Raw genomic sequence first — 27,893 nt, 5'->3', positions numbered from 1 at the left:
GGGGCATCTCTACACGTTCGCAAACAAATTAAAGCTAATCTGTCTTAGTGTGTACTCAACCATGAAATTCTTAACAGTTAAATGTTGACTAATTGTGATTGACAAAGGGTTGAAGCAATTCCTATTCCGTTATTTTTTTTTTTAGATATACGAAGCCATTGTTTTACTATCTTTTGTTACAACAGAAACTCCTCCTGCAGCAAAATTGGGGTTAACAATAATGTGTGACAAATGCATATCCACATCAAGTCCAATCGTAGGTTCATGGACTTTAGGTTTTCAAATTCGTTTATAAAATGCCTTAGCTATTCCAAGGCCTTCTTAGGGCCTCCCCGATGGCGCAGTGGTAGCGTCGTCGCCTTGTAATCAAGGGGTCCCGGGTTCGATACGCGGTGGAGGCACAAGTGGTTCGGATCCCACTTTAAACTGTAGGTCCAGTCCCGATTAGCCTTACTGTGCATAAAGTGGACTTAAAACAACATATCAATCAAACCAAGTAACTCAATTTCCTTGATATTTTTGATAGATCTATTTTAATGCTTAACATAAAATGTTAGGTGAAGACTCAAAATGCCTGATATTATACTGAAAGTCGGCTTATTTATATATTTTTACTTCGATGTACTGTACAACAATTTTATATAGCCTATATTTTTCTTCGTCTTGCAATAGCGCTTTGAGGGTTTAAGGCCTACTAAACGGATTTTCGCTGGATGCCAGGAGGTCCGATAGTCCGGTTATCCAGATATCTAAACGGGAATCCACTGCTTCATCTTTTCAAGTAACTCACCAACTGTCTTCACGGCCAGCACTCAACATTTTGTAGCCCTTACCGGGAATCGAACCAGGAAGCGCTCGTATAGTGAAATGCATAAGTATTCCCAAGCAAATAAATTGTCCATCACCATATTTATTCTCTTCGTTTTATCCAATGAGCGCATCAAGAATTTAAAGAAAGTGGCAAACAAGCTGCTGACGACATGTGGACCCGCATAAGTAGAAATCTATTCCTTCAAAACACGAAAGATGCAAGATAAAAAAAAAAATAATGATAATAGTCAAGGACAATTTGCCGAGCAATACTTGTCCATCGCACTGCACTGAGAGTAAAATGAAAAAAAGATCTGAAATAAAAGGGGGATTTTTAAGCAGTAAAGAGGAAACATTCCGTCAGTGGCTGGCTACACTGTTCGATGCTGGTCGACAACGCGTTCTTAATTGATTTGATGTCCCACGTCACTTCGGGTGTTTGCCGCTTCCCGCACTCCAGCTCAATCCACTTATCTGGCCGGGGAAAAAAATCCTTCTCGGGTAAGCCGTGGCAATGCTACTTGCGATTATGTTCCCCCCTGTTAACATCTGAAGATAATTTTGTGTCACATGCTTCACAACATTCCAAGTGAAGCTTGTTTCATAGGCTTCTGTATACTTCACGCAATAATCCTTTTATTTCTATGAATATTAGTGACAGTGATTCATAAAGTAGCGTTCATTATTAATTGTACATTTTCTGTTGTCTAGTTTTCTCCAATTATATCACTATTCAATAAGATAGCAAGGGCTTAACTCTCCGAAAAAAAAATGACGTCACCCATTTCTTAAATATAATTGTTATTTTATGTCACGTTTCAGTGTAAAAAGTAGCAAAAAGTAAAAAAAAAGTAAAGTGCTCCCCTGTGCATAGCACCACGCCATGAAGGCGTATAGGGGGTGTGGGGGTAACGCCCCACACTTTCTTGATCCGGTCGTGAGTGGGGGTGATGTGATCATCATCACGCCCCTGACCGCCTTTACCCCGCAGGGTTTCCCCCAGGTACCCATGTTATTCGACGCTGGGTGGGCGCCGGGGCCGCTTCCATCGTTAGAAAAGTTCCCGGATTTGAACCGGCCGGGGATCGAACCCGGGACCTTACCGACTGAGCCAAGTAAAAAAGTAGCACACCTCCGAATGTTAATATCTAATATCCTTGGTTTGAATCCCCCCAAGACAAGTATGTTTAAAACGGACATTTTCGCCAATGGAAATAACACAGTAAACCATTGATTATTAGCAGAAAGTGATTATTAGTGGATTATACACCAAATCCTTCTTCATGCATATTAGGTCGAGAAATAACGTGTTTTGATAATATTATTGTCTCGTTTTTGGCGAACCTTTACGCTTAGTTTATTTAAAGTACTTGAAAACGTGATTGACACACGTTCATTTCTCACATGAAAGTTTATTTCCGTTGTTTTTTTTATGTTCTCAGTTGATAGCTTACAATATACACATAAAGATGCTTGTGAATGTAAATTTATCAGGCAGCTAAATGTCCTTTTTCATAGTCATTATTTAAAATGAAGTGAAACTAAATGTCACATTTCTTGTTGAAAGTTATAAAGATTATTATAACAAATTTCCATGCAATTTACAATTTACATTACGTTGAATAATTTGCGGTTCTAGAGAGAATAAATTTAATCTCTTTCGTTTCCAAACATCGCGTTCCGCGAAACAAAATAAACTGATTTTTACAAAAGCTAAAATTGGACAGTGTTTGGAAAGTTAAGTTTCGACAGTAACGAAGTTTAGTTGCAGTTATCTCGTCCAATCGTCACTTTAAAAGGAATTAAGTCACCTTTACAGTTACTTTATTCTAGATAAGATCTGTAATTCGTACTACATGTTTTATATGAATTTTAAGCTGTTCTTTTCCCGTCCCTGGCGAGCACAATATATTAATATTGATTATAATGCAATTAGGCTATAAATAGTCTCATATATTTTTCAGTGTAAAAAACATATAAAATTCAAAGCAAATCTTCAAACTTGAAACTAAAGATAAACTTCTATTTTTTTAGTATATCTTAATTGTGTTAAGAGGTCTCGTTCCCGGCCAAATTTGGAGATGATGTGATCTGCCCACGCTCCGGTTAACACAGTTAACATTGCAAATCACAAACAACAAAGCGAGCGATAATAAAGAAAACTAACGCATACAGACGAAACAGTGATCTGAAAGCTACAGGGTTATTTTCGCGTACGTTTCAACCTCCCTTCCTTTCATGTTTAGATTCGTTTTCTCTCGGTTCTGTCGTTTTCCGCGGCAGGACAGTGCTGTTATGTCCTGGGTATTTAAAAATAAGTACACTTACTATCGGATTAAAAATTATGGACACTCGAGTTTGGACTCCAATTAAAAATTAACCAGTAGACCTACGAGTTACATCAAAATTTAGGTAATTCAATTCTGCGATAACGATTTTTATCTTTTCGAGTATGCCTTCGATTTTTTATCGTCATCAGAACAAGAGAAGTGCTGGTAATTTGGTGTTTTCCAAACGACCGCTCTCTTTGAAATACTATAAATAAAAAAATATATAATCCAATCGTCATGAAATTTAAATGCAGTGAAGGTAGAAAGCTTTTAAATACAATTCTTATCAATATTGTGAATCAATTTTTTTCTTAGAATTGGTTAGCCCAACAAATGAGCTTCGTCTCTTATTGAAGCTCTTTGTAGCGCTGTTTTTAAAACCCACGATCATTATCAATTCACATTCCGAAACCGATTTTATGCAGATTTTTATTCAATGGAGTAAAGGTGTGTGTGTGGAACGTGGCAACGCAACACCTCGCGTGCTGTCGGTACAGAAACTGCGAAAATTTATAGAAAAATATCTGTAAAATTATCTCTTAATTTCATTACTGAGTAGTTGAAGAACGTAACCGAGTTACAGTTACAGTATATGGAAAGAAGTCACTCAGGGTGTCTACAATTTCATAAAAATTCCCTGATCAATAACCAAAATTTTCCAGACCAAATCATCAGGCCAATTAGTGTACATGTCTGGAACAAGGTCACTATATTTCAGCTAAATGCACACTTAGAATCTTAACCAAGCGCTGGCATACTTACTTCACATGTAAAGGTGATAACGAGAAGGGAAACGCAAGAGTAACTCACTGATGGGGAGGGATGCAAGTATCAGGGGTGAGTTTTTATGTGATACTTGCAATGTATTGACTAATTATGAACAGAAAAAAACATTTTTCATGTAAGGAATCAAATATCATTGCATAAATAATACATAATTATAATACAATTAAGTAACATACATATTGTTCCCAATAACTATTTAGCAAACACTCACAAGAAAGTGGTAAATTCCAATAGCCACCATGTAATAGATTTCTACAAGAAAACAGTTCAAATTTTACTGTAACTATTGGTAATACTGACTATATCAAACTGAAATATAGTTTGTCAATAACAAGTTTTAAATTCTTGCTTGTCCTTTCTTTCTTTCTTCGTTCAAGAACTTTTAGTGCATGGCTTTTCCAGAAAATATAAATTCCCTCACTTTTCCAGGTTTTCCGGACTGGTAGACAGGCCTGGTAACTGTTACTTGTAACTGCGAAAATCTTCACTTGAAAGTACTGATTTCGTCCGCTCTTCAGCTTGAGCCGTACACATTTCTTTGAGCTTGACTGTACAACAGAGAGTTGAGGAGCAGAAGTCGGTGCCGAGGCCCGCAAACAGCTGAGTCGAGAGGGATGTGGCAACAAAGAAAAAAGCTGATTCTGCTGCAACGTCATCCGATCCTCTGACCGGGAGGTGGGAGTGTGTGGACACGCATGGATCCTCGCACGCAGCACGTACGGTTGTTCTTACACGCGGCGACACTAGTTACACACATGCACGTGTTCGCACTATCCTGTTGTTCTCTTCATTTATAACAAAATTTGTTTCCTGTTTTCTTTATGTACGATGTCGAGGTACATTTTCCGAAACAGTGAAGCGTGACGACATTGGCATAATCAGAAATATGTGCAGTTGTGGCCGTTGATGTAGTATTTCACAACAGAAATAATATTCAAATAATAATTATTATAAACAAATAATAATGTAGATATATGAAATAGCAAAGAATTGTTATGTATATAACTATCTCTAGTAGTTAACACAGTTAGATATATCTACGTTTCAGGAAAGAAGAAACTATTAGAAATAAATGACTTTTTGTACATAAGGTAAATAGAAAGCAGTAGCTTACAAAGTATCCAAGGAACATTAGAAGCAAATTAGTTCTAACGTCTTTGTACAGCTGCAGAGGTCTGGTGTGAAGATTTTATTAAAAAGTACAATTTGAAATCGAATTGTAATAAAATATAAATATTTGTTTCTACTTAATATTTTATAGGTTACCTTACATATCTGTATAGGTATATATTTTTTGTCATTTGACAGCGTATTTGGTTTATACTGTGCTAAATACTTAGAAATATACATTGTTGTTATTATCATTATTATTTGATTCTTGGGGAGGCTCTTCTAGTCTATCCACGAACCCGAAATATGTCGGTCTGGGTTCGAATCCCTGCTTGAACATGAGTGTTCTTTGTGTGTGTCCCTTCATCATATCCTCACTCATCCTTATCGTCGCGATTAGCTAAAATGGCAGAAAAACGACGTCAAATATGAACCGAAATGTTCTATTGACACAAATATGTTGACTCCACTAAAGTGTATCAATTGATAATAATCCACTTTTAATGCATCAAAATACACACAGAAATGCATACAAGAACACTTTCATCAACTGCTGCTCTGCATTATGCACTAAAATGCATCAGTTGAGATCAGACACGATCATTTAAAGAAAGAAATACACAGTGTGTTAAGTATAAATAGCCTCTTCCAAAGGCACTCAAGAGCCAACCGCTCCTATGACCTGCATTGTTGCAGACTAACAAGGCTCCGGCGAATGAACTCACAGCCAGTATAATTATCTGTGAAGCTTGTGTTGTGACGTCAATTTATGTTTGAAATTGTCCCTTCATCCACCTCAGCTTATCACCATTCATCCCCATCGCCACGATTACCCAAATTGGTAGAAAAGCACCGTAAAATACTCTAAAGGGATCAATTTAAATATTACACGTTTAACTGTGTCAATTGATACACCAATCAATCGGGATTTGATACGTTTCGAGTTCTCTCTGGTTGCCTTTTTTCTTTAATTATAAAAAAATTACTGACATGCAATATTATAAGTAGTGCAAGGATTTTCATGACTTATCATATTTTTTTGTAAGGGTGATGTGTTCCCTAAATATATAGAAAGTCATATTGTGAAGAAACTAGTTGAATTAAGGTGCTTTTTAAGGGCATATTTGGCCATTTCTACGTGATAAAGCATATGTTGATGGATTTTCCAGCATATTTTCCCTTTTTCAAGAAATATACAGTAATTTTCCAAGTGGATTTGTTGTTACTCCCATGTTGTTGTTTTTTGCAGCAAAATCTTTTTCATTTTTAATTGAAAATGTACAGAAAGTATTCATTGTGCATTTCAACGCAGGGCCCATAAAGTGAACTAAAAATATTATGTATATGAAAATATTTCAGCATAAGTTAGATAGAGTCACTCGGGGGAATATGCTCATCGGGGTTAAATGCCCAACCCCTCGTATCTCACGTAACGTTAACGTTGTGGCAACTCTACGACTATTGTGTGAAAGCGCCCTCCGTGGTGAGACGAGGCAGCAGGTTTGGAGTTTATAAGAAGATTCTGAAGCCATCCAGGGTTAATTTCATGAGCTAAGATGACAATTTTTGAGGTAATATTTTTTTGGACGTTGTTGTATTAACAGTGTGCAATAATATTCCCAAGAGAGAAAGAAACTGAATTATATTTGGTGTAAAGATCAAGAGTCAGGGAAACATATCTGCAGAGAGAAACTGCCGCATGGTCCCAACCAAGTGATTCAATTTTCTGCTTGTAGCTGTGGGGTGATATGATCACAGAAATTAAATACAATATTCCCCTTGGCATTACTATGATAAGAAAGGACCACAATGTGATTGGATCCAGTGTAATCGTTGTAGTATGTGGATGCATGAAATATGTATCAAATTCACGTCCATGTGTCCAAAGTGCAATACAATTTCTCACAAATGTACACAGTAAAAGAGGCTATGGTAAATTCAAAATAAATGTTGTTAGAAACGCTATGCTTGTCTGTACAAATGATGTTCTGTTTACGAAACAAACGTTAATAATCTTCCAGTGAAATATCATGTCAAGTATTACAACAATTGTTTCTTGTATTGGGCATTTTACCCCTAATGGGTGGGCATTTTACCCTGAACACGGGGTGATATGCCCAAATTGACGTTCATCTGTTTATTTCTCTCTGGTTCTTTTGTTATATGACTTACAGTAATAAAACGTATAGGTAACAATAACAAAACATGTAGCTTTCATTTGACATAATTTTAATTGCGACACTCCTTCATTTAGCGAAGCTATAAACCGCCAAAAAAAAGTTGGGCGTATTCCCCCGAGTGACTCTATTGATGTTTGAAACAGTCCAGTTCTAAGGGCATATTTTTCAAATTCAAGTGCATATTTTGTACAAAATTTATGTCATAAGAGCATATTTTATTTAGCATATTTTGATGATCCTAACCCTAGTTATAAGCATTTACACACCATCCGTCAAAATTTGCACCTACAGTTTAAAGTGCGGTCTGAACCATTTTGCCTCCAAGACGGCAGTGTTAGCACTTTTCCGATGCGATTCTAAAAGCAGTGACTGTTTAAAAATTAAAATGTCCCCAGCAGCACACGATATCGTTCGGACAGCGAACAACGTCGACACTGGATCCAAAGCAGTCCAAAGAGGCTTCGCTCGCACGTAAGCCGAGCCGTCGGTGTGCCCCAACGCATTTGCCGCACTCCTCCAGCGAACATGAGAGACGTGTTTTCTCACGATCGAGTTCACCCACCGGAAGACTAGCCTGGGGTCGTGTTCAGATTCTCATCTCCTTAGCTTACACCCCAGGTATGCATCCCCCCTCCCTTCCTTCGTACATCTACGCGCAGTACAGGATTCGGCTGTGCGGACCAGAGTTCTTCACGCAGACCAATGGTCACGAAGCTTCATCTTTGTTGTCAAATCGTGCCTTCATCTTCCTCCGGGTTTATCTTTGCTTGCAAGTGTCTACAACAGTCAACAAAAGGACACCGATTCTTTTTCTTACTTGCTGGAATTATTGCATATATTGTTCGCATATCATATCATACGGACACATATTGGTCCCAACTTTTATATTTTAGAAATATTGCCCAATGTTTTATTAATGAAACTAGCCGTAAATGATTTACGTAGATATTTAGAGAGCCGGTGTTGGTCAAGTCAGTATGCCGCGTAACTGCAACGCGGGAGATCCGGGTTCGATTCAGGTCGATCCAACATTGTTGTCCCTACATGAAGCGACTCTGGGGTCCATCCAGGCGGGGGCAACCCGGGGAGAAAATAAAGGCGGCTGAAGATTGGTGTCTATCACATGGCCTCGACAAATGGTCGAGATTGTGAATGTGTGGAACCCTACTCCACATACCCCATATGCCTTCACTTCATGTACCAATGTTCAGGGTGTACCAAAAGTACATATTTTAGATTGATGTCGAGTTTGAATCCTCATATAATATCCTCAACGCAAGATGTATTATAAAGTGCTTAATACAAAGTTTGCTAGCGCAGTTTTCGAGTTGCCTGTTCATTCTTGGAAATGTTGTCAATGATTAATTTACTTTTCAAATATTAGAAAATTGAGAAATTGACTATTGAGAAAAGTTTGCATGGCGGATGTGTACATAGTCAAGTTTTTGAATAATTGAATGGAATCTTTCAGTGCATGAATTCGATGCGTTTTGGCAACAAATTACAACGGTGTAAGTTCGTTGTGCTTTTGATGAGACGAACTTTTACCAGCCCTCGGATAAACGGACGACCAGGACTGATGTCTATGGAATGGTTTCTTCCTAGTGACATCTAGTGAAGGAACACAAAAAACAACGTGAAACAGCGTCCGGTTTGGCAGTATTTCACCTGCTGACAGGACAATGAGCCAGTTTGATATATCGCAGGACTAATGGCGGCCGACTGAGTACCTGGGCTATGATCTACCGTCGTAATCCCATGCGTGGGTGCTCTCTCTACGCAGTCACACATACGCATTATTAATCGCCCTGACACATTGCCGCCGCTTCGAACATTCTTTAATACTTTTTAGCATCAAACCAAACATTTATAAAGAAGACATTGACAGGCGGGCATCCTTCATACTTGCTTTCTGATGTCCGTAAATGTGAGTTGCGGTTGTTCTCAAGGCATCGTACCGTAAGGATACAACACATTCTCAATTCCGTTCACACTAAAGATGGGGCCTGTATCCCCGACGGGTACGTTATACTGTAGGAGATTGACGGAAAAATTCCTGCCAACACCTCTGGAATCTAACTAGGATCACCCGCATGGAACTGAAACATCTTGATGTTCACGTGGTTGGTACGGTTTGTCACATTGTGTTTACCGCTCCGGCCACCAGGAGCGCTCAGGTTCCTCCTTAATCAACATGGCGTCTGTCTATAGAAAAAGCAATATATTTCGTTTTCCCGTTTTCCAAGGCTTTTTTATCCGATCTGCGCAGTGACGAAAGATTTTACTTTACCGTTGCAAAAGTCCGAATTACATATTTTCAACTTTTTCCATTAGGTGTCAGTTCAAACGTCACCCGCTGCGCTATGTGGCGCATGCGCACAACATGGTAGCAGAAGACAGACTAACCAAACATTACAATGCTTTAATTTATACCTATTTACTACTCTACTTGAAATGCGATATGTATTTTTTTTTTTTCACACATTGAAATCAACAATGTTTCACTCAACCGGCTAGTTTTAAGTGTTATACTCAGCACAGCTTGTCACTTACATTTTGAAAATTGCAACGTGGCTTCCGAGCAGAGGGTTGGTATATCCAGAACATTCCATCTGCGAGGGGGGTGGAAGGATAAATTTGGAGCGAAAATGAACATAAATTGGACTTTTGTAAAGCCGTATAAGGTTTGTTGAGGAAATTTTGGGGTGTTAGGGGGCTATTGGGAGCGTGCGGATAAATTACTGCTCGCAAGTGTAGCGCTCGAGCAAGTTGAAGCGTGTATTTATCACATCTTCCACCTCTCAATTTCAACCCTATGCCTTGGCTGTGATGGGATACGGATTCATTCCATGCAGGGGTGCCCATCCCACCAAATCATATCATTCGCGCCCTCAAACCATATCGTAATCCCCACAACATATTTAATTACAATAGCGTGTGTACCGAAAGTAACTTTTTCTTAGCTTAACTGAACACTATACTTGACCTGCCCCTGCTCCATAAACAGGGGTACCCATCACTCAAGACCACCCCTAAAATCGTTCATCACAATCGAGAATATCGCTTGTCTTGCAATGCAGCTATAGTATAAAAACTTCACATTCACCTAATTAAAGCTCCAATCACGTATCGTAGCAACACATCATTGCGAGCAAAGCGAGGAAGAAAATGTCTACATCCATTTCTTTGCAGGCTTTCAAGAATATTAATTTAATGGGGTGTCAATACTTTCTTAGGATATCGCGATATTTACTCTCTTCCAGCTTCTCTTTTCACACTTTCGGCGCCGAAAACGTGTAAATACCATATCGCTAAATAAAGTCTCCAAAATTTAATGTTCGAACTCTCTTCCCACTACAGAAATCCCTTAACAATCTAAGATTTAACACTTTATCAAGAGCTTTCTATCTCCCCCTTTAAATTTAACATTCAATCCTACCACCAAAATTTCAATGCCAATTTTAGACTTACTGTTGATAGTGAAGAGTGGACATTGCTTCCTCCAAAAAATTAATTCTCAGTCTTCACACCAGAATTTCCGCAACAGTCTAAGACAATAGTAATACACAAGAATTGGATACCCCCTCAATTTAAGGCTCAATCCCCTTCTAACTAAAAAACAACAACATAACCTCAGACCTAGAGTTGAATACTGCCCCTCCCCAAAGTTTAATTCAGAATCCTTCCGGAACCCACGTGTCATTAAGGCCTAATATGTAAGAGTTGGTTGGATATTTCTCCACCACACCCCCTTTCGATAATACCCTTAAACACTTTCTTTTCTTCACCTAATGGACTAAATATTGTGCATTTAAGGTGTAAAATTTTTACATATATGTTGGAGAAAGATATAAATGTTAAATTTTATATTATTTGAAGGGAAAAAATCCCGCCAAAAAATCTCGATGAGCAACCTGCGCCATAATCACCCCTGTGGGCACCCCTGATTCCATAGTTAACAAACACTCAGTGACTGACTAATGCTTTTTTCTAGTGGAGTGGAGACCTACATTAATCCGCCTATGAGTACAGTACAGAAACTCGATGACTAAGGACTATCCCTACACGCACCGCCATAGTTATTCAGTTATATTCAACGGACACGCTACGATTTTATGCTACGTAATCAGTTGAGATAGTAAAGAGCTGTGTGTTCACCTTCATATCTCAACCTTGGTGCTGATTTTGCTGTTTGCGATACGCTCGACAGGCAGTTGAAATTACACTTCAACAAGGGTCAAGGACTTTATCTCCAGGCGTGGTTCTCTTGGACTGTGATGTAAGAGAAAACGCCTCCAACTTCTGTGAGGAACAAATCAGTTCATTCCAGCACGATTGGCTCGTCTCAAACAGTGCGATGTTTTACCTTTTATATCGAAATATTTCATTTAGCATATTGCTATAGCATATAGGCTACCGGGTGGCCAGAATTAAAGTTACCCAACTCAGAGCCCTCTGTAGCCTGTTTGAGGCATCGTAGAACTTTGAAATTTGGTGAATCGACTATGCAGACCATGGGGAAGAGGATGGCGATACAAAAAAAAAAGTTAAATTTTCCGCCACCAGGTTGAAATGTGGTGCTGTACTTCCATGATGGGTTGTACAAATAATCACGTTAAGTGATTTAGCTGAGTTATTACTTAGAAAGACATTTGTTAGTGGCTGGAAGTTGCGAGAAAATAATCTCTCGTTTATTGCAAGATTGCAAGGTAAAGGCAAATCCATAACCAATTGGAGCAGTTTACGTCATTATTACAACACATCATAGAAGTACAGCGCCACATTTCAACCGGGTGGCAGAAAATTGAACTGTTTCTTTTTTATCACCATCCTCTTCCCTATGGTTTGATTTTATATCGAAATATTTCATTTAGCATATTGCTATAGCATATAGGCTATCGGGTGGCCAGAATGAAAGTTACCCAACTCAGAGCCCTCTGTAGCCTGTTTGAGGCATCGTAGAACTTTGAAATTTGGTGAATCGACTATGCAGACCATGGGGAAGAGGATGGCGATACAAAAAAAAATAGTTAAATTTTCCGCCACCAGGTTGAAATGTGGTGCTGTACTTCCATGATGGGTTGTACAAATAATCACGTTAAATGATTTAGCTGAGTTATTACTTAGAAAGACATTTGTTAGTGGCTGGAAGTTGCGAGAAAATAATCTCTCGTTTATTGCAAGATTGCAAGGTAAAGGCAAATCTATAACCAATTGGAGCAGTTTACGTCATTATTACAACACATCATAGAAGTACAGCGCCACATTTCAACCTGGTGGCAGAAAATTGAACTGTTTCTTTTTTATCGCCATCCTCTTCCCCACGGTCTGCATAGTGGATTTACCAAATTTCAGAGTTCTACGATGCCTCAAACAGGCTACAGAGGGTTCTGGGTTGGGTAACTTTAATTCTGGCCACCCGGTACTACACGGAAGCAACGTGCGAGTGTATGTTTGCATATGTTATGTATGAGGACATGCAAAATATGACGTACATAGACATGTGAAGACTCAAAGTTTTCCACATGTTCAGTCACCTACAATAAAAATTGGACACCTAGATCCTGAAATACTCGCTCCCCTGCAAAACGTTGTGTGTGTTACCTAAGTTTTCGGCGCTGGTAGAAGTTGTCAGTGATAGTTTGTTATTAAGATTCATGTATCGCCATAGAGTTAGGCAATACACATAACGCCTGGCAGGGAAGCGAATATTTCAGGACCTAGGTGTCCCATTTTTATTGCAGGTGACTGTACAATACCAAGGTTTCCACCGACTTTGTAGTCTTAGAAAATTTGAAATATGTATAATTTTATATAGAATAGAATAGAATAGGCTGTACGCACTACATAGTTTAGATTTTTTCTACAATATTTTCTTACATTTAGTTTTCTTTTAAGCTGTCTCTTACTTTACCCCCTATATACACATTCTTCCCCTCCCTCAACAGTTCTTCTTCCAGCCTTTCTTCCTTCTTCCTCGCACCACTTCTCTTTTCATGCATTCTCACCAAAAACGCATACATTTTACTTTACACACACTTACACTATAAAGATGGCTCGGCTGGAGAATGATCACTCATTTCCCTGCCTTCTCTAATAGCTTTCCCCCGCCGTTCTCTTACTTCTCCCAGATATTTCCCCACTTGCTGCCCCGCTTCCTTTACCTTTATTCTGTCGTCCAGCATTTCTATCACCTCCCTCCCTGTTAAGTTTTTCATCCATTTGTCCCTTAGGTCACGTGTAGAAGGGCAGTTCAGTAGGATATGCTTGTCCGTCTCCTCCCCATCGCACAAAGGACATATCGTTTCCCCTGCTTCGTTTATCTTTCTTAGTTGTTTCCATCCCCCTAATCTGAACCATGCCAGCGCGCCTCTTTCATTTCTTCCCACAACCTGGATATATTTCGCTTTCCCCCATTCTCTTACTCTTATCTGTTGAGTAAGGAAAATCTTACGGCCTTAACTCCGCCATTTGAACTTAGACAATAATAAAAGAATCAGATAAATGGATCTGTAACTAAAAAGTCACCGTTGTTCAAATAATTCAAAGACAAGTATTATTGCATATGCGAAGGATGTATATTTTTCACGAATTTAAAACACAAAACTACCACGGAATATATTAGTTTTAGGCGTTGTTGTCATATTTCGTATAACAATATTCTGTAAACTTTTACAGTTACAGGTTTCTACTCAGAATAGTCTGGACATTTATTTCAAAATATTCAGAAAAGTGGTGGAATTTGTTTTGTTCCCGGCCTAGATCCTGAAATGCTCGCTTTTCTGCAAGCTGGTATGTGTGTTGCCTAAATCTACGGCGGTGCTAGAAGTTGCCATTGAAAATTTGCTATTAAAATCCACTTATTACCGTATAGTTAGGCAACACACGTAACACCTTTCATTTCAGGATCTAGTTGTCCCACGTTGAGAGGTAAAAGGTAAAAAGGTAAAGTGTTCCCCTGTGCATAGCACCACGCCTTGAAGGCGTATAGGGGGTGTGGGGGTAACGCCCCACACGTTGAGATGTTGACTCTCAATTTCACCCGCCGAAGATTCTGGCAGAGTCACTTCATGATTCTTACAATTCATTCTCATCGTCAGGATTAGCCAGAAATGGCAGAAGAGTGATGCTTTTTTTTTAAAAAAAAAAACAACTCTAAACATGCAGTGCCTACATACCTTCACTAAAAATTATAATTTAAAATGCGTTATATTAGCATAAAACATTACGGAATTATTTGGGAAATTGTATTTAGAAAAGCTGGATGAGTTACGGAGACAAATTCCAGCCTCTGTAGATTGGGACAAACCAAAAGGTTTCTGTGTAAAGATCATATTTGCCAGGAATACATGTGCCTCTCATAAGTGTGCGTCTTCTAATTTTACTACAATGTGAAAACAAACTAAAAATCCTCACTGTTATAATTCCATTCAAACCTCTACCTGTAAGTCATTTTTCGTACATTATGATGAACTTCACGTACAATGGAAAATTTAAACACGCAATAAAACGTGGCCACTTATTTCTCACGGAAAAAAAATGGCGGCATGAGAGTTGCTGAAGCAAAGAATACAATGACAATGTATTTACCTTTCAATGGACAACAAGCGCTACTTGTCGCGTCGCCGCCACACCACCAGGTCTTATTATACTAATTATAAGTAATTAGGCTCCGCTTGCCGTGACAGACACTGGGGTGGAGGCTTCTAATTGACGTGCGTGCTCGGCTGCTTCCTTCTGACATGATCTGGCAACGTTGTTCATTGTTAACAAGGAGCCTTTTTTTGTTTCGTTCTTGTGTGAGATGAGGCATTTTGCTACTGTGGTTGTTTTGTACCTCAATTTAGTGTCGGAACAGCTTTTTTAGGTAATTTTTCCTCTTTCCCGGAACTCTGATTTCACGAGCACAGTTTAGCCTGTGATTGTTATTTGTCATTCACAGGCGTGATTATGTGGTTTCTGAGATTGCGATTTTTCAACACCTTCCTATACATCCAAGGCCTACACATGCACTCCTTCACATTCAACGTCATCAGTGGTAGGTCTTGTATTACAACACAATATAAGCAATACAGTCGCAAATGTGTATAAACTTGTTATAGTTTGAATGCAGTATTTATTGTGTGTATGGGTGGGTGCGTGTGAAGAAAATACATTTGTGCCGTAATACTGATGTCGGGTTGTGATCATTGGTGACGTTTCATGTAAACAAATACTTTCTGAGTAGGCCTTGTATAAGAAGTTGATGTAGGTGGCTCTGGCAATAAAGAGAAGTTTTCATCCTTGTCATAAGATTTTATACTCCCTAACAACATAACAGTCACATTTGTAAGGCAATATTTTATAAAGCAAATATAATTTCGGGTTTTTACATATCATCTTACAATAGTTGACCATTGTGAAACTGGCAGCATGTCCTCGGGTTATTATCAAGAAATACTGAACAGTGTTTACAATATTCATTATTGATGGGGAAAAATAGAAATATATTTTATTAAATTTAATACAAGAAGTTCATAGAACAGGGAACATTAATTCTGAAAGGAAGGAGTTAAAGAACTTTTCTCGGAACTTCGCATAAATATCCAACCAACATTATAATTTAAATATTTGTTTTATAAAATATACACACATTATTGTAGGAGAAAAAACACTAATATACGTGAATATTTGGAAATTCAGTTGATCCAACGATGGAACAGTTAATGCTTCAAAAATATTCTGAGTAGTTTTTAATTATATTCAAAATTCAGTTCAATATATTTTCGGTTATTTTCAGTAAGTTTTATATCGGACCTTTGTCAATATCAGATTGAAACTTATTTCCCAAGAAGCATATTCATTTCATTATTAGTAAATAAAAGTCATTTAAAAAATTTAAGGAACAATAATAATATTCTATACTTATATTCAGAGAAATCTTTGGATTGTATTTTTATCATTTTAAAGCTAATGAAGTTTTTTAACTTCATGAGTATTTTATACATCATGCGTCTTTGGCTATTGTATCATTCCTGTATCAATTATTCCTTGCTGATATCTAAGCAGTATAGTGAAACAAAATATTTTAACAGTTTTAACATCTGACTAAATACGTACTTTTTAATAATTTTCTGTAGCATGATTATGGGGTAAGACAGCTTTTTGAATTACATAATGTTTTCTTCTACATGGTCAGAAACTCTCATTTTTTTAAATTCTCTCATACATGTAGATAAGGTTATTTATATGTTATAAAAGATAATAATAACTGCACTTCGTTAGGTCACTTTCAATTGTAGATTGAAAGTCTAAGAGGCTTTCAAACGGAAGCGTCACACGAGACATGTCGCTTGAGAACAAGCCAATCAATCGCAACGTGTCACACCATAGGGGCATGACAGGTCGCACAATAATGCGTTCAATTAGTGAAATCCTCCACGTGTCGCGTGTGTAGCTTGTCTCTTCGGCGTGAAATCTCCCTACGACGTGCTAATATCTTGCCTTTGCGCCACAGTGGTAAGTTATGAATATGTGGAATGTTTGATTGACCTAACTGCTATATACCCGCCTTGCGTTCGAATAATTGACAAGAGAGTTTGGAAGACAGGATGGGACTTCAAAATCTTTACAAAGTGAAAATGTTTTGTGGTTGAGAAACATTGATGTTTAACAAGCTCTGGCGACAGTCGTTTAGGAACTGACAATAAGAAAATTGCTGTATATCGTTTGAAAAAAAAGGGAGGGCGTCCTGGGGAGGGAACCCAGCCGCAGTGCTAACGACAACCTTGTCGACATCTGATGCTGACAAATCGAGCGCTCGATTCGGAGATTGATGTGCGTGCGAGAGCGATAGTTGATAAGAACCAAGTGTTGGCGAGCGATCCTAGCGGTGGCAGCTCCAATTACCTCGTTTTATGGCCCGAATAAAAACCCTCGCCCAGAACTCACATTTCCTAAGTAGATTTTGTCGTAAATTGGCGGCTTTTTGAGAGCCCACACGCAACGTCTCACAGCGCAGGCCACGAAAACAAGCTCCGAGCGGAAAGTTATATTGTTGCGGCATCTATAAGCTGGCTTGTGGCTTTTGCGAAGCCTAATGTGGTTGTAGATAAAGGAAATGGCCACTCTTCTTTCTTCTTTGTTCTCAGACATCCCTAAGTAACTCGGCTGTAAAGAACATCAAAGCAGAGGAGAAAAAAGCAAGGTTGTAAATTATACCAATTTTGGAATGAACACGAAATGCGAATATTTCAAAACAATTATACAGGGTACCTATATGCGTTTCGACTGTGTTAGTTTTAGCGGCTTAAGTGCGAAAGACAAACTAACGCAGATACCTACATAGGAAAACTATCGTTTCCTTACTGGTCAATCCAGTTAACCTAACCACAATTCTCTAACGTTGCCGCCGAATTTACTAATGTTAAATTTCTCCATCAATTTTTTTCAAATGCGCATCACCGCAATCTCTGACTCACCCCTTCGGATACACCAACACCAAATACAGTGAGAATATTAAATCTTTGTTTTGGGGGATGGGTGTGCCAGGGAATTACCCGAAGAAAGAAAAAAACAGTTACTTTCGAATAACCAAAAAAATATTTTCCTCAAATATTCCTTTAAATAGGCGGCAAACAAATGGTTGTTGAGTTACCAAAAAGTTCGTCAAATTTAGCAAAGGCTAACAATATTTTTGTTTTCAGTTACCATAAAGTTTAACCAAATGTGCTTTGTTAATTCAAATAAATATCTTTCCCTGCGTAGGAGTTATTCCTCCTGCTAGTAATATTTTTATTTATGTAATTATACTGCTGAAAAACATGTATACAAGTCTAGATTGTAAGATTTATTAGTTACATAATCTAATGTAATAGAAATAAGAAAGTAATTAGTTATAAGTGAATAACGACGAGAATGTATTGTATTTTTAGAAAATAGGTATGGAATATCTAGATATGAATTAAGTAATTTACAAAGTGAGTTATCATAAACGGATTTTTAATAATAGATAATAATAATAATAATAATAATATAATAAAGATTTTTATTTGTAGCAAAATTAGTATTAATAATAATAACTAAAAGAAAAACTTCATGATTCTCCTCTCGTGAAAGGATTAATGGTCGGTATTGCTGCTACAGCCATTTTTCGTCTTCTTCTTCTTCTAAGAGAATCAAACTCAACTAGCCTAACCTAACCACCACAGATTATTTACTAGCCCAAAAAGCTACCAGCCAATGGCAATCCTTGAAACAGTTGTAGCAGCAATCACTACCTTTAATATATGAGAATGACGAAATGAAAATGTCTTTAGAAACCAAGGGTTTATCCAGAATTTTACACCGGGGAGGGGGGTGTAAGTCGTAGTTTATGGTGTTAATGGTTGGATGTGAGGATAAGAACTTCTGGCATTACATTTAGTATATATATATATTTAGCCAATAATAGCAAACGTACTTAAAATATTGTTAAGTATTTCTTGACAATAAGCTGATGAATGCTCCTCTTTGTTTCACAATAATCCGATTATTGCCAAGTTTTATATTTAGAAAATATGAAAATATTTATGTTGTACTTTCAAATACAAGTATTTTATTGTTGAGAGGGGATAAAACCATCCTGGTAGGGGAGAAAATTAACTTTTATTGTCGGGTTTAATTTAGGGTGTGTGTGTGGGGGGGGGAATTTCAAAATGAAATTTGCTCAAGGATCTGGATCATTCATCCAGTAAGCTGTTTCATCGTTACATGACGCGATGTTCAGATAAATTACAAGAAAATAAACATTGGCAATAGAATGGTTTACATAAATAATAGGCTACGTAATACGAGATAAATTACCCGTCGTCCAGTTTATTCAGTTTGCCTGATGCAATGTTAAGTTCAAGTACTGAAATAAAACCCCAACGAAGCAGTTGACAACCTGTGCACCATCGTCAGTACAATTTGAAGTCTTAAAACAGGCAGTTTGTGAAAGAGAATGATTTTTTCGATGGACAATATTTATGCCTCCCACAACCACGTATAGAACATCCATGGGAGTAAACATGCGCATATAATCTTTAAAGAAATCACATAAAATCGCTATAGTTAATAGAAAGGAAACAATTGTTGGTTAGTACCTCATGAGGACGTTTGATTCATCAAAATCGAATTGTTAATTATCTGACACGGCAGATATGTTGTCTTTGTCGGTTTAATGTGCATAATATGAAAGTCAACATGATTTAATAGAATGTTTAAAACATTTTTAGAAATCTCGTCAAATTACAAGTACTCACCAATAAGGAAATTGATATCAGTTCTAAATTTATAAAACCTACACCTACTTTTTATATCTGCAGGTCTGTGATATGGTGCCGAAAATAAGGAAATTAGTCATTTTATGTTCTGATTTCTCCAGTAAGAAAGCTTGGTCGAGCGTTTCTATACACGATGACCTTATACATTCTGTCAAGGGTAGCCGTAGTACCAGGCCTCGCCGTCATTGACGCTGTATACTGCCGCCAAAATGCCAGAGGTTCGTTCCCTAAATTGTCTCCAACATTTCACCTGCCTAACCATTCTCGTGTTTCAGAAGGTTGTCCCAATGCGTAACGGAGACAATGTAGGTTCATTTACATCGTCGAATACTACATTTTGACGAAAGTTGGTTGTGGTATATACACTTCCGCATGCTGTTTTCTTCTAGCCCTTTCTGAAATCATTGTCTTTATGCGTGTGTAGCCTTTAAACACATCAAAGTATATTTTAAACAATATCTCGCCCATGCACATTTTTATATACTTTCAGATTATCTCCAAAACTATCGATATGATTTTCTTCTGATTTTTCAAAATCGATTCCCACACTGTCGACTTGTTTTTCGTCAAGAATTTTGTTTTAAAGTCGTTATATTCAAGGAGTCATAGCATTCCTTAGCGAAGTATAATTTCCAAATGGTTTCTTGTACGAAGAAACTAAGGAGGTAGAAAATTGGCATAAAAAATAAAACGAGAAAACATTCCCAAGTTTTACCTACCTCCTCACCAAAAATTCATTACTTTCGTATTTTTTCACGACACGTATTTATTTCTAATTCTGATACTGTTTTCATTGCAATCAAGCAAAGTGAAGACTTTCAGAATGTATGTGTAATAACTTTTGGGAGTTGGATTATGTTAAAATCACGTAATAAGCTGTTCTGAAATTATGGAAAAAAATTTCATGTTAACCCAGACTCATTTTTACAATATTTATTGAATCGAAAACATTCCTCCGGAAATAATAAAATTCTTTATTTTTGAAGACAAGCCATATTTCTTTCGGACAGCAAAAGGCAGGTGAGAGCGTCTTGTTTCAAAGAGCTGGGAACTGTTGACGGATGTGATAAAGAAGGAAGACCAAGATTGTACTTTGAACCAGCGTGTTTGCAGTTGGTGTCTGGGAACAAACAAAGCTGAGATAACAGGTCACATTCAGTTTGCATAAGCTGACAACTTATCATAACATGCACTATCCCCTGAGTTTTCAACAGCGTGGGCTTCGTAACTGTCCTAAAAGCTAACTCACTTCATTCATTGGGTATATTAATCCGAAATTATTTCTTGGGCCATATTCATGTAAGCACGTGTTCGCCAAAAGTATGGTAATCGTGCCTAAGGTGATGTAATGTATCGTTCTTACTTTTTAAAGAACCTAACAATGAAGAAAATGTGTTTTAAGGTCTATGACGTTTAACTAGAAACAATAATATGTCGTTCGGAATTCAAATATACGAATACTAATTTACAACGTTTTTGTAATAAGCAAGGTTTTTTTTCTTTGCGGGGGTAAGAGAAATTATGGATTTCAAACGTAAAAGCTGTCTTTATTTGTTAACCTCCAACTTTCTTTCTGTTCCATGCCCCGAAACCAGAGTGAGAGGAGAGTGTGATAAAACTATATTCACCTAAAAAGAATAATACATTTTTAATTTTTATGTACACTTTTACACTTGAAACAAAATGTAGCTCAAATGATCAACGTCACGAAGACAGTATTATGAAAGTTGTAAGAATTGAAAATGTGGAAGGGTTTCAATATCATACCAGAAAATAATATACTAGTGGATATTTTTTTAAATACGAAAATATTTTTTTATGTTTGTACAATCTTAATTGTCATTTTACCTTTATAATTAATCCTGATTTGCAATAATAATGTTTTGATGGGAATATTAAGCAGATTTTTAGATTAACCGGCATATTATTAGACTTTTATTGCTCAACTCCTGTAGAGTTTGTTTGAAATAATGTCGGAAATTATTTACTCGAAATACAGTAAATACAACGCATTGGCTATCTTCATTTCAAAACCACTTCATACGGATGTTTACATCAGTAATAATAATGATAATAATAATAACAGAAACAACAATCGCATTGTAAACGAATCAAAACATAGTTTATTTTCAATTATTAAGTTAAGAATGTACACACAGAACCCAAAACGTGTCAATAGACACATATATATTTTGATTTCAATAACATGTTAACGTGCATAAACTGCAAATGATGCACCTTTTAGTGTGTCAAAATACACATAGGCATGTATTAAAGGTATTTTTATGAGATGAAGTCCCGTGTGATGCACTTAAGTGCATCAATTTGGAAGATCAGACAAGATCATTTCGAAGATATCAAACTTTTACTTTTAATGCATCAATTGACACAGCTAAATGTGTAATTTTGTTATCTTCAAAATGATCTTGTCTGATCTTCCAAATTGATGCATTTTAGTGCATCACACGAAACTTCATCTCATAAAAATACCCTTTAATACACTCCTATGTGTATTTTGACACACTAAAAGGTGCATCATTTGCAGTTTATGCACGTTAACGTGTTATTGAAATCAAAATATATATGTGTCTATTGACACGTTTTGGGTTCTGTGTGTACCTAACAAGTAAAACTAACTAGAAATGTATTTATATAATAATAATCGGTATATAGATTGAAAAAAATGATAACTTTCCTCTAATTCACGAATATTTTAGGAAATCAACATCAAAAATGTTCTACAGATGCATAAACAGAAATTTGGACCTTAATAGCCAGCTCAGGTTACACCTTACAGGCCCTTGTGACTTACACTGCCTATCTCCCACCAATCTTTAGCACCTCCCAGCTTAAAATGCCTCGTTATCTGTGTGTTTTGTCTACAAGCAGGTTGTTCAGCCTGCAGCCTCAGTAACTGATGATATGATAACTCATGCCTTCAACTTTTGTAAGCAACCTAGACGTTCTAGCATTGCACCCAGTGTTTGAAGCCACTGAAGAATGTTCGTGACATATTTGACAATAGTGTACAAAGGAGAAGCTAGATGTACTAATACAAACCACTATACATTTAGCCAGTGATCAAATACTGCTGTGTAGGTTATTTTACTCGCGATAATGGATGAATGATGATGAAACAGACACGCAAAAATGCACATTATGGCATACCAGAATTCGAACCTAAGATAAGGGAGAGATATCGGTGATATTTCTCCACTAGACCCCCAGTATCTCAGACAAAAGAGGTAAATGTTGATCCTTTCATGAAAATAAGAAAATAAGATCCTTAGGAAAATATTTGGACCTAAAAGGGATGAGGAGACAGGTGAGTGGAGAAGGTTATATAATTTAGAACTACATAATTTGTATTCATGGCCAGATATTATTAGAATAATTAAATCAAGAAGACTTAGGTGGGCAGGCCATGTGGCACGAATGGGAGAGGAAAGAGGAGTTTACAGGATTCTTGTTGGGAAACCTGATGGTAAGAGACCTGTAGGAATGCCAAGACGAAGATGGAGGGACAACGTTGAGATGGATTTAAAGGAAATTGGTAGGGATGGAAAAGAATATATAGATCTTGCTCAAGATAGGGACAGATGGAAGGCCTGTGTTGCTGCAGCCATGAACCTTCGGGTTTAAGAAGGCTAGAGAGTTAGCTAGTTAGATGATGATCCTTTCATGGATGATTTTATTCCTCCCAGAACAATACGGTATAATAAAATTTTCACTAGAGGTCCCAGGTTCGAATTCTGTCCTGGGCATTGATGTTTCTGAGTGTCAATTCATCAATTTCATTATATTATCCTCATTCCCATCTTCGCAAATTATCCAAAAGTAGCACAAAAAGTGAAGTAAAATAAAGCAAATCAAATCAAATAAATTTTTCACGGAAATATTCCATAAATGTAAACGTCATGACGTATACAATTTTGGTGGCTTCCGAAAATAATATGTACTAACAATTACGACATTACAACGAACTGCTCTGACTCTGACATACGCAGAAATGTGTCACCCCTTACACCCTGTAGCAATCAGAAAACAAAAGTGGCAGAAGAAGCTTCGTACAAATAATACAATATACAGAGTTCCGCATATATTGACTTACTTAGGTATATTAAGAGTGCACAATAAAATACTTTTTGGTTCATGAATAACCTATGCCAAGAATGAAGCAAAGAAAGAATGTGGTTTTCTGTTTGGGTAATGTTACTTGTGTTGGAAATCAAGCACCATCTTGCGTTTTGTCAATGCCAGCAGTAAACCTATAGTTACTGAACAAGAAACGTATAAACAGAGCTCAATGCCGCAACAGCCCTCTGCTCTGAGGGTCAGTGGATGACTCGTGGTCAAGGCTTAAAGTTCCCATCGCCGATGTTTTCTAGCTTTCGAGACCACAACCCGCAGCTTCTTTTAATCAAGTAGATCCTCCAATTTTCCTTACAGTGTTGGGTCAACACCGAAATTGTGGGGGGGTTCCACCTAGAATCGAACCCATTCACCAAAAGGTGAAGCGGTAACCACGCTATTCGTGAACCCACAATAACATCACTACAATTTTACCACATTTTGGCAAAGAATTCGCGTGGTAATGACGTTTCCCGTTCATGTACTATTAGATAATTTATTGCAAGTGTTGTTGGTTTACAAAGATGAATGCGAAAACTATATTTTATGCTTTTGAAAGCGTAATCGAAAATTCATGAACTCAATGTTACCTTTCAGTGTTCTCCGTGAGATTTCATGCCACCTAACACTCCAGCATTCTCAGCAAGGAATACAGAATGGTGAGTACAAAGTATAGTCAATCCATTTATTAGTTTAGAGCTAAATACGTACTTGCACATTTATTCAAAGATTCGAAAGTCAAATGACCACGTGTGTGTGTGTGTGCCCTAATCGACTATGACCACGATGTAAGTAGGTCCTTTTCCACAGGGTATGTATTAATAGCATATTAACAAATTTCCCTTTTACCATATTTGGTGCGAGGACTCTTTTAATTATTCGGGACTCCATGGTGAAAGTGGCCGACAAATTAAGATAAACGGACAAGAAATTGTCTCCTGCTTTAAAGTGTTACATACATCTTGATTTTAATTCATAATAATTAATTACCATGAACGATGTGATCATTTCGGTGTAAACAACATTTAATAATCTAGAATATCTTGACGTTATTCCATATGCGTCGTGGAAGGAACTTGTATCGATTTTGTTACATGAAGTGTGTACAATTTAGATTTTGCACTAATACGAGAATAGAATAGGGTATGTACCGTGACGCGGCAATTACTTGTATATATTTTAGTATATACGGTAAAAATAATAATATGAACAATATTTTCAGACTTGAAAATTGCATTCACACTTGAAACTAAAGTAGTATTCAAGTCTAAGAAATCGATATTTCCTTCCGGTATAAGAATAAGCATATACTTAATTATAACTTCTTAAATTGTAACTTTCTTATTTTACGCCACACATTCTGCATCTTTAGAATAAACGTGACGATGATATCAATGATCATTAACGCAATCACAAAGTTACACCCGTGCCGAGCACACGGCTCGAAGTTGGAACCTTTGGTAGCGAGATTTTGGATGAACTCACAGCCTCCAAAGGAACAACTTCTTACACTATTGAGGCTTAGGCTTATAATATTACATGCATAATATTTAGCCTATTTTTCTTACCATTGATATGCTTAATTCTTGAAAAATATGTTAACATTAGAGATAAACATGATAAAATCAATAGTTTGTGTTGCATAAGTTGTAGTGAATTAGAACCATCAAGTGAATAAAAAGCTACCCAATGAATCGATCCTGCTTAAACGGTCGTAGTTGGTTAAAACATAACAGGTACAAACAAGTATTTTTTTATATATAAAGATACTTTTATGAAATGCGTACAATACTTTCCGTTCATCAATTTGTGAAATTCGCTTGAGTAGATTTCGAAGTCAATTTACAAACTTAATAATTTGTGTGCAAGGTTATATGTGAAAGAGTTATACTGCTATAAACACCACTGGCAGGTTTGTGACTGAGAAAAATTACGAAAAGTCTATAGCAGTTTTAATTTACATCACGTTGTTCATGTACCGTAACATACACCTGTTTCTGACACAACAGTTGTCCTAATTTATTACTTGTCAACACATGGAAAGCAGATGACATGAAAAATTGCATAAAACTAGGAATTATGGACAGTCTACATTAATTTGCTAATTAAGGTCAGCATATTATAATGAACATCGTTTCTATTATTATTTCGAACATAAATACGTCAAACAAGGTGGAATATCAGTTGTATTGTTATGACTTTATGATGCTATTCCTTGTAACTAAGAAGAAGCTGATTCTTAAATTGTCGATTGCCGAAATATTGTATAACAGGAACGCACAGTCAAATCTTTCTAATACAGCATGCAAACTCAGTAAAGTAGTTTTCGGTACATACCTTTTTCAGTTAGTGTCAATTCAAAAATATTATTTCATTAATCGCTTCTGGATTTTATGGCACAGTTATTTCACCAAGTCTAGTCAATGGGTTTACAATAACCTTTATGTCATGTCACTTTTATACAATTTTTTGTTGTTTTACTTATTCCAAACCACAAGTTCGAAATTATATTTTGTTTGCGGGGAACAATATTCCGCATTGTGAAATATTAGAAAAGGTTATGCTATGACATTGGGTGAAAGCACTGTAGTCTGTTTCTTGGCTATTTGTGAGGTCCGGATTGCGTCAATGAGATAGATCAGTCTGGCGTAATTGATGTAAAAATTGTTCAATGTTCTAAGAGGGTTGCTATATATCTGTATTTTTTTTATCTGGTAGCATGTGTGTGGTTCTTATAACGAAACTGAACCAATATGAGCCTCACCTACAAAGTAAGCAGTGTCTGATCTTTGGATTTAAATATATTATGGTTCTTAACAGGGGATTTTTAAATTTACTTTTATGCTATACCTCTCAGTTGCATTTTTACGCTCGAAAGAAAAATACAAAATAATATCTGGGAAAATGCTACAGCCTCGGATATCTACACACGGGAATACGCTTTTTTCAACATTGAACGATGCATAATAAGATACATGTTTGTTTTTTTAATCAAATTTGGCACTTTTATCGGTTTTCACAAGGAAATTATTAAATTATTGCAGTTTAGATTTTTTTAAATCCCCTTTTTCTTTTAAGAAAATGCATAATTTAGATTTTTTAACACCCGCATGTCGGCACGTGCATCATACAAATTTCTGAAGAAAACTACATTGGGCAAAAATAGAAAACAAAAATATTAGGAAAAGAATCTTGGATAATTCTCTTACCCTACTATGTATTATTTTGTGACTCAATAACTTAAATATTGCTAATGTTGTTAATAATTATACACCTCAGTTTATACAATATCGATTTCTTATTCTAGTTCACACGAGTCAATAAACGGAATGCATGCAATAACCAAAGACTAAAATTTTTTTTAAATATTTTAGGTTCATGCAAGAGTGTAATTTTTGGAATTTGTCGCGGTTAAGGGAAGTATTCATATTTTAGAAGGTAATTTGTATATTATTGCAACGTTAACATTAGACAATCATGTGTTGTTTTCCTAGTAACAGCAAAAACAGGTGAATCCTTGCTTTGTTGTTCATTGCGAGAGCAACTCACGTCTTTATGTGAGGCAGAATGGATGTTGACAAATGTGGAATCGAACCCGCGAAAGCTCTATTGTCACAAGAATGACCAAATTCACATATCCGCGCAACACGTGATCAAGTTTGACGGATTTACTTACCTGCGTCATGAGCCTGTCCGCTCCCGTGCCTTCCTCATCCTTGAAAATGATGTCCGAATTGTAATTCGGCACCAAGTCTCTGAACCTAGGGTCCTCCCTGGTCACTCGACCCTCGGTCAGGCCACTCGCACCTAGCGTGTTCTCCGAAACATTCGGCACATGTTGCATAAACACTAGCGGAGTCAGTTTCCTCGGTCCGCGCCTCCTACCGGCACCCCGGCCCGGCCCGCACCCTGCCACGGCCGGCACCACGAGCAGCACCACAAGCACCCACCGCACCATTGTTCCTGTCATCGCGGGCGCTCCGGGATCGAAACCCGGGCACCATGCATCCCGCTTCTACCTGTTGCTTCCTGGCACCTTTCAAACTGAATGGGACGTCTCGGGACCACCAAGCACGGAAAAATGACGTCATGCTGTTCTTCGCTTCGTATTGGTCGGGGCGGAGCAGGTATGCGCACCTCGCCGCCTTCCATTCAGCACCTGAACCAACCAGCAGGATACTACCAGCGTTTCAAACTCCGAATATATTTCTCCACAACTTCTTTCACAACATGAAACAACGCAACCAGTTCTCCAATAAACC

General features: G+C 37.3%; 1 protein-coding gene across 1 annotated transcript in view; it reads right to left on the bottom strand.

The window, feature by feature from the left end:
* Nucleotides 1-27,669, bottom strand: part of hh (hedgehog signaling protein) — an 81,366-nt gene extending 53,697 nt beyond the window's left edge. The window contains exon 1 of the mRNA XM_083110452.1: nt 27,308-27,669. Within this exon, the coding sequence (XP_082966578.1) occupies nt 27,308-27,601 (294 nt within the window). The 5' untranslated portion in view covers nt 27,602-27,669. The remainder of the gene's footprint in view (nt 1-27,307) is intronic.
* Nucleotides 27,670-27,893: the final 224 nt, after the last annotated feature.

Source organism: Lepisma saccharinum, chromosome 24 (assembly GCF_977018435.1).
Source record: "Lepisma saccharinum chromosome 24, izLepSacc3.1, whole genome shotgun sequence".
NCBI lineage: Eukaryota > Metazoa > Arthropoda > Insecta > Zygentoma > Lepismatidae > Lepisma > Lepisma saccharinum.
The sequence above is the reverse complement of the archived record's forward strand: the minus strand, read 5'-3'. Positions and strand labels throughout refer to the sequence as shown.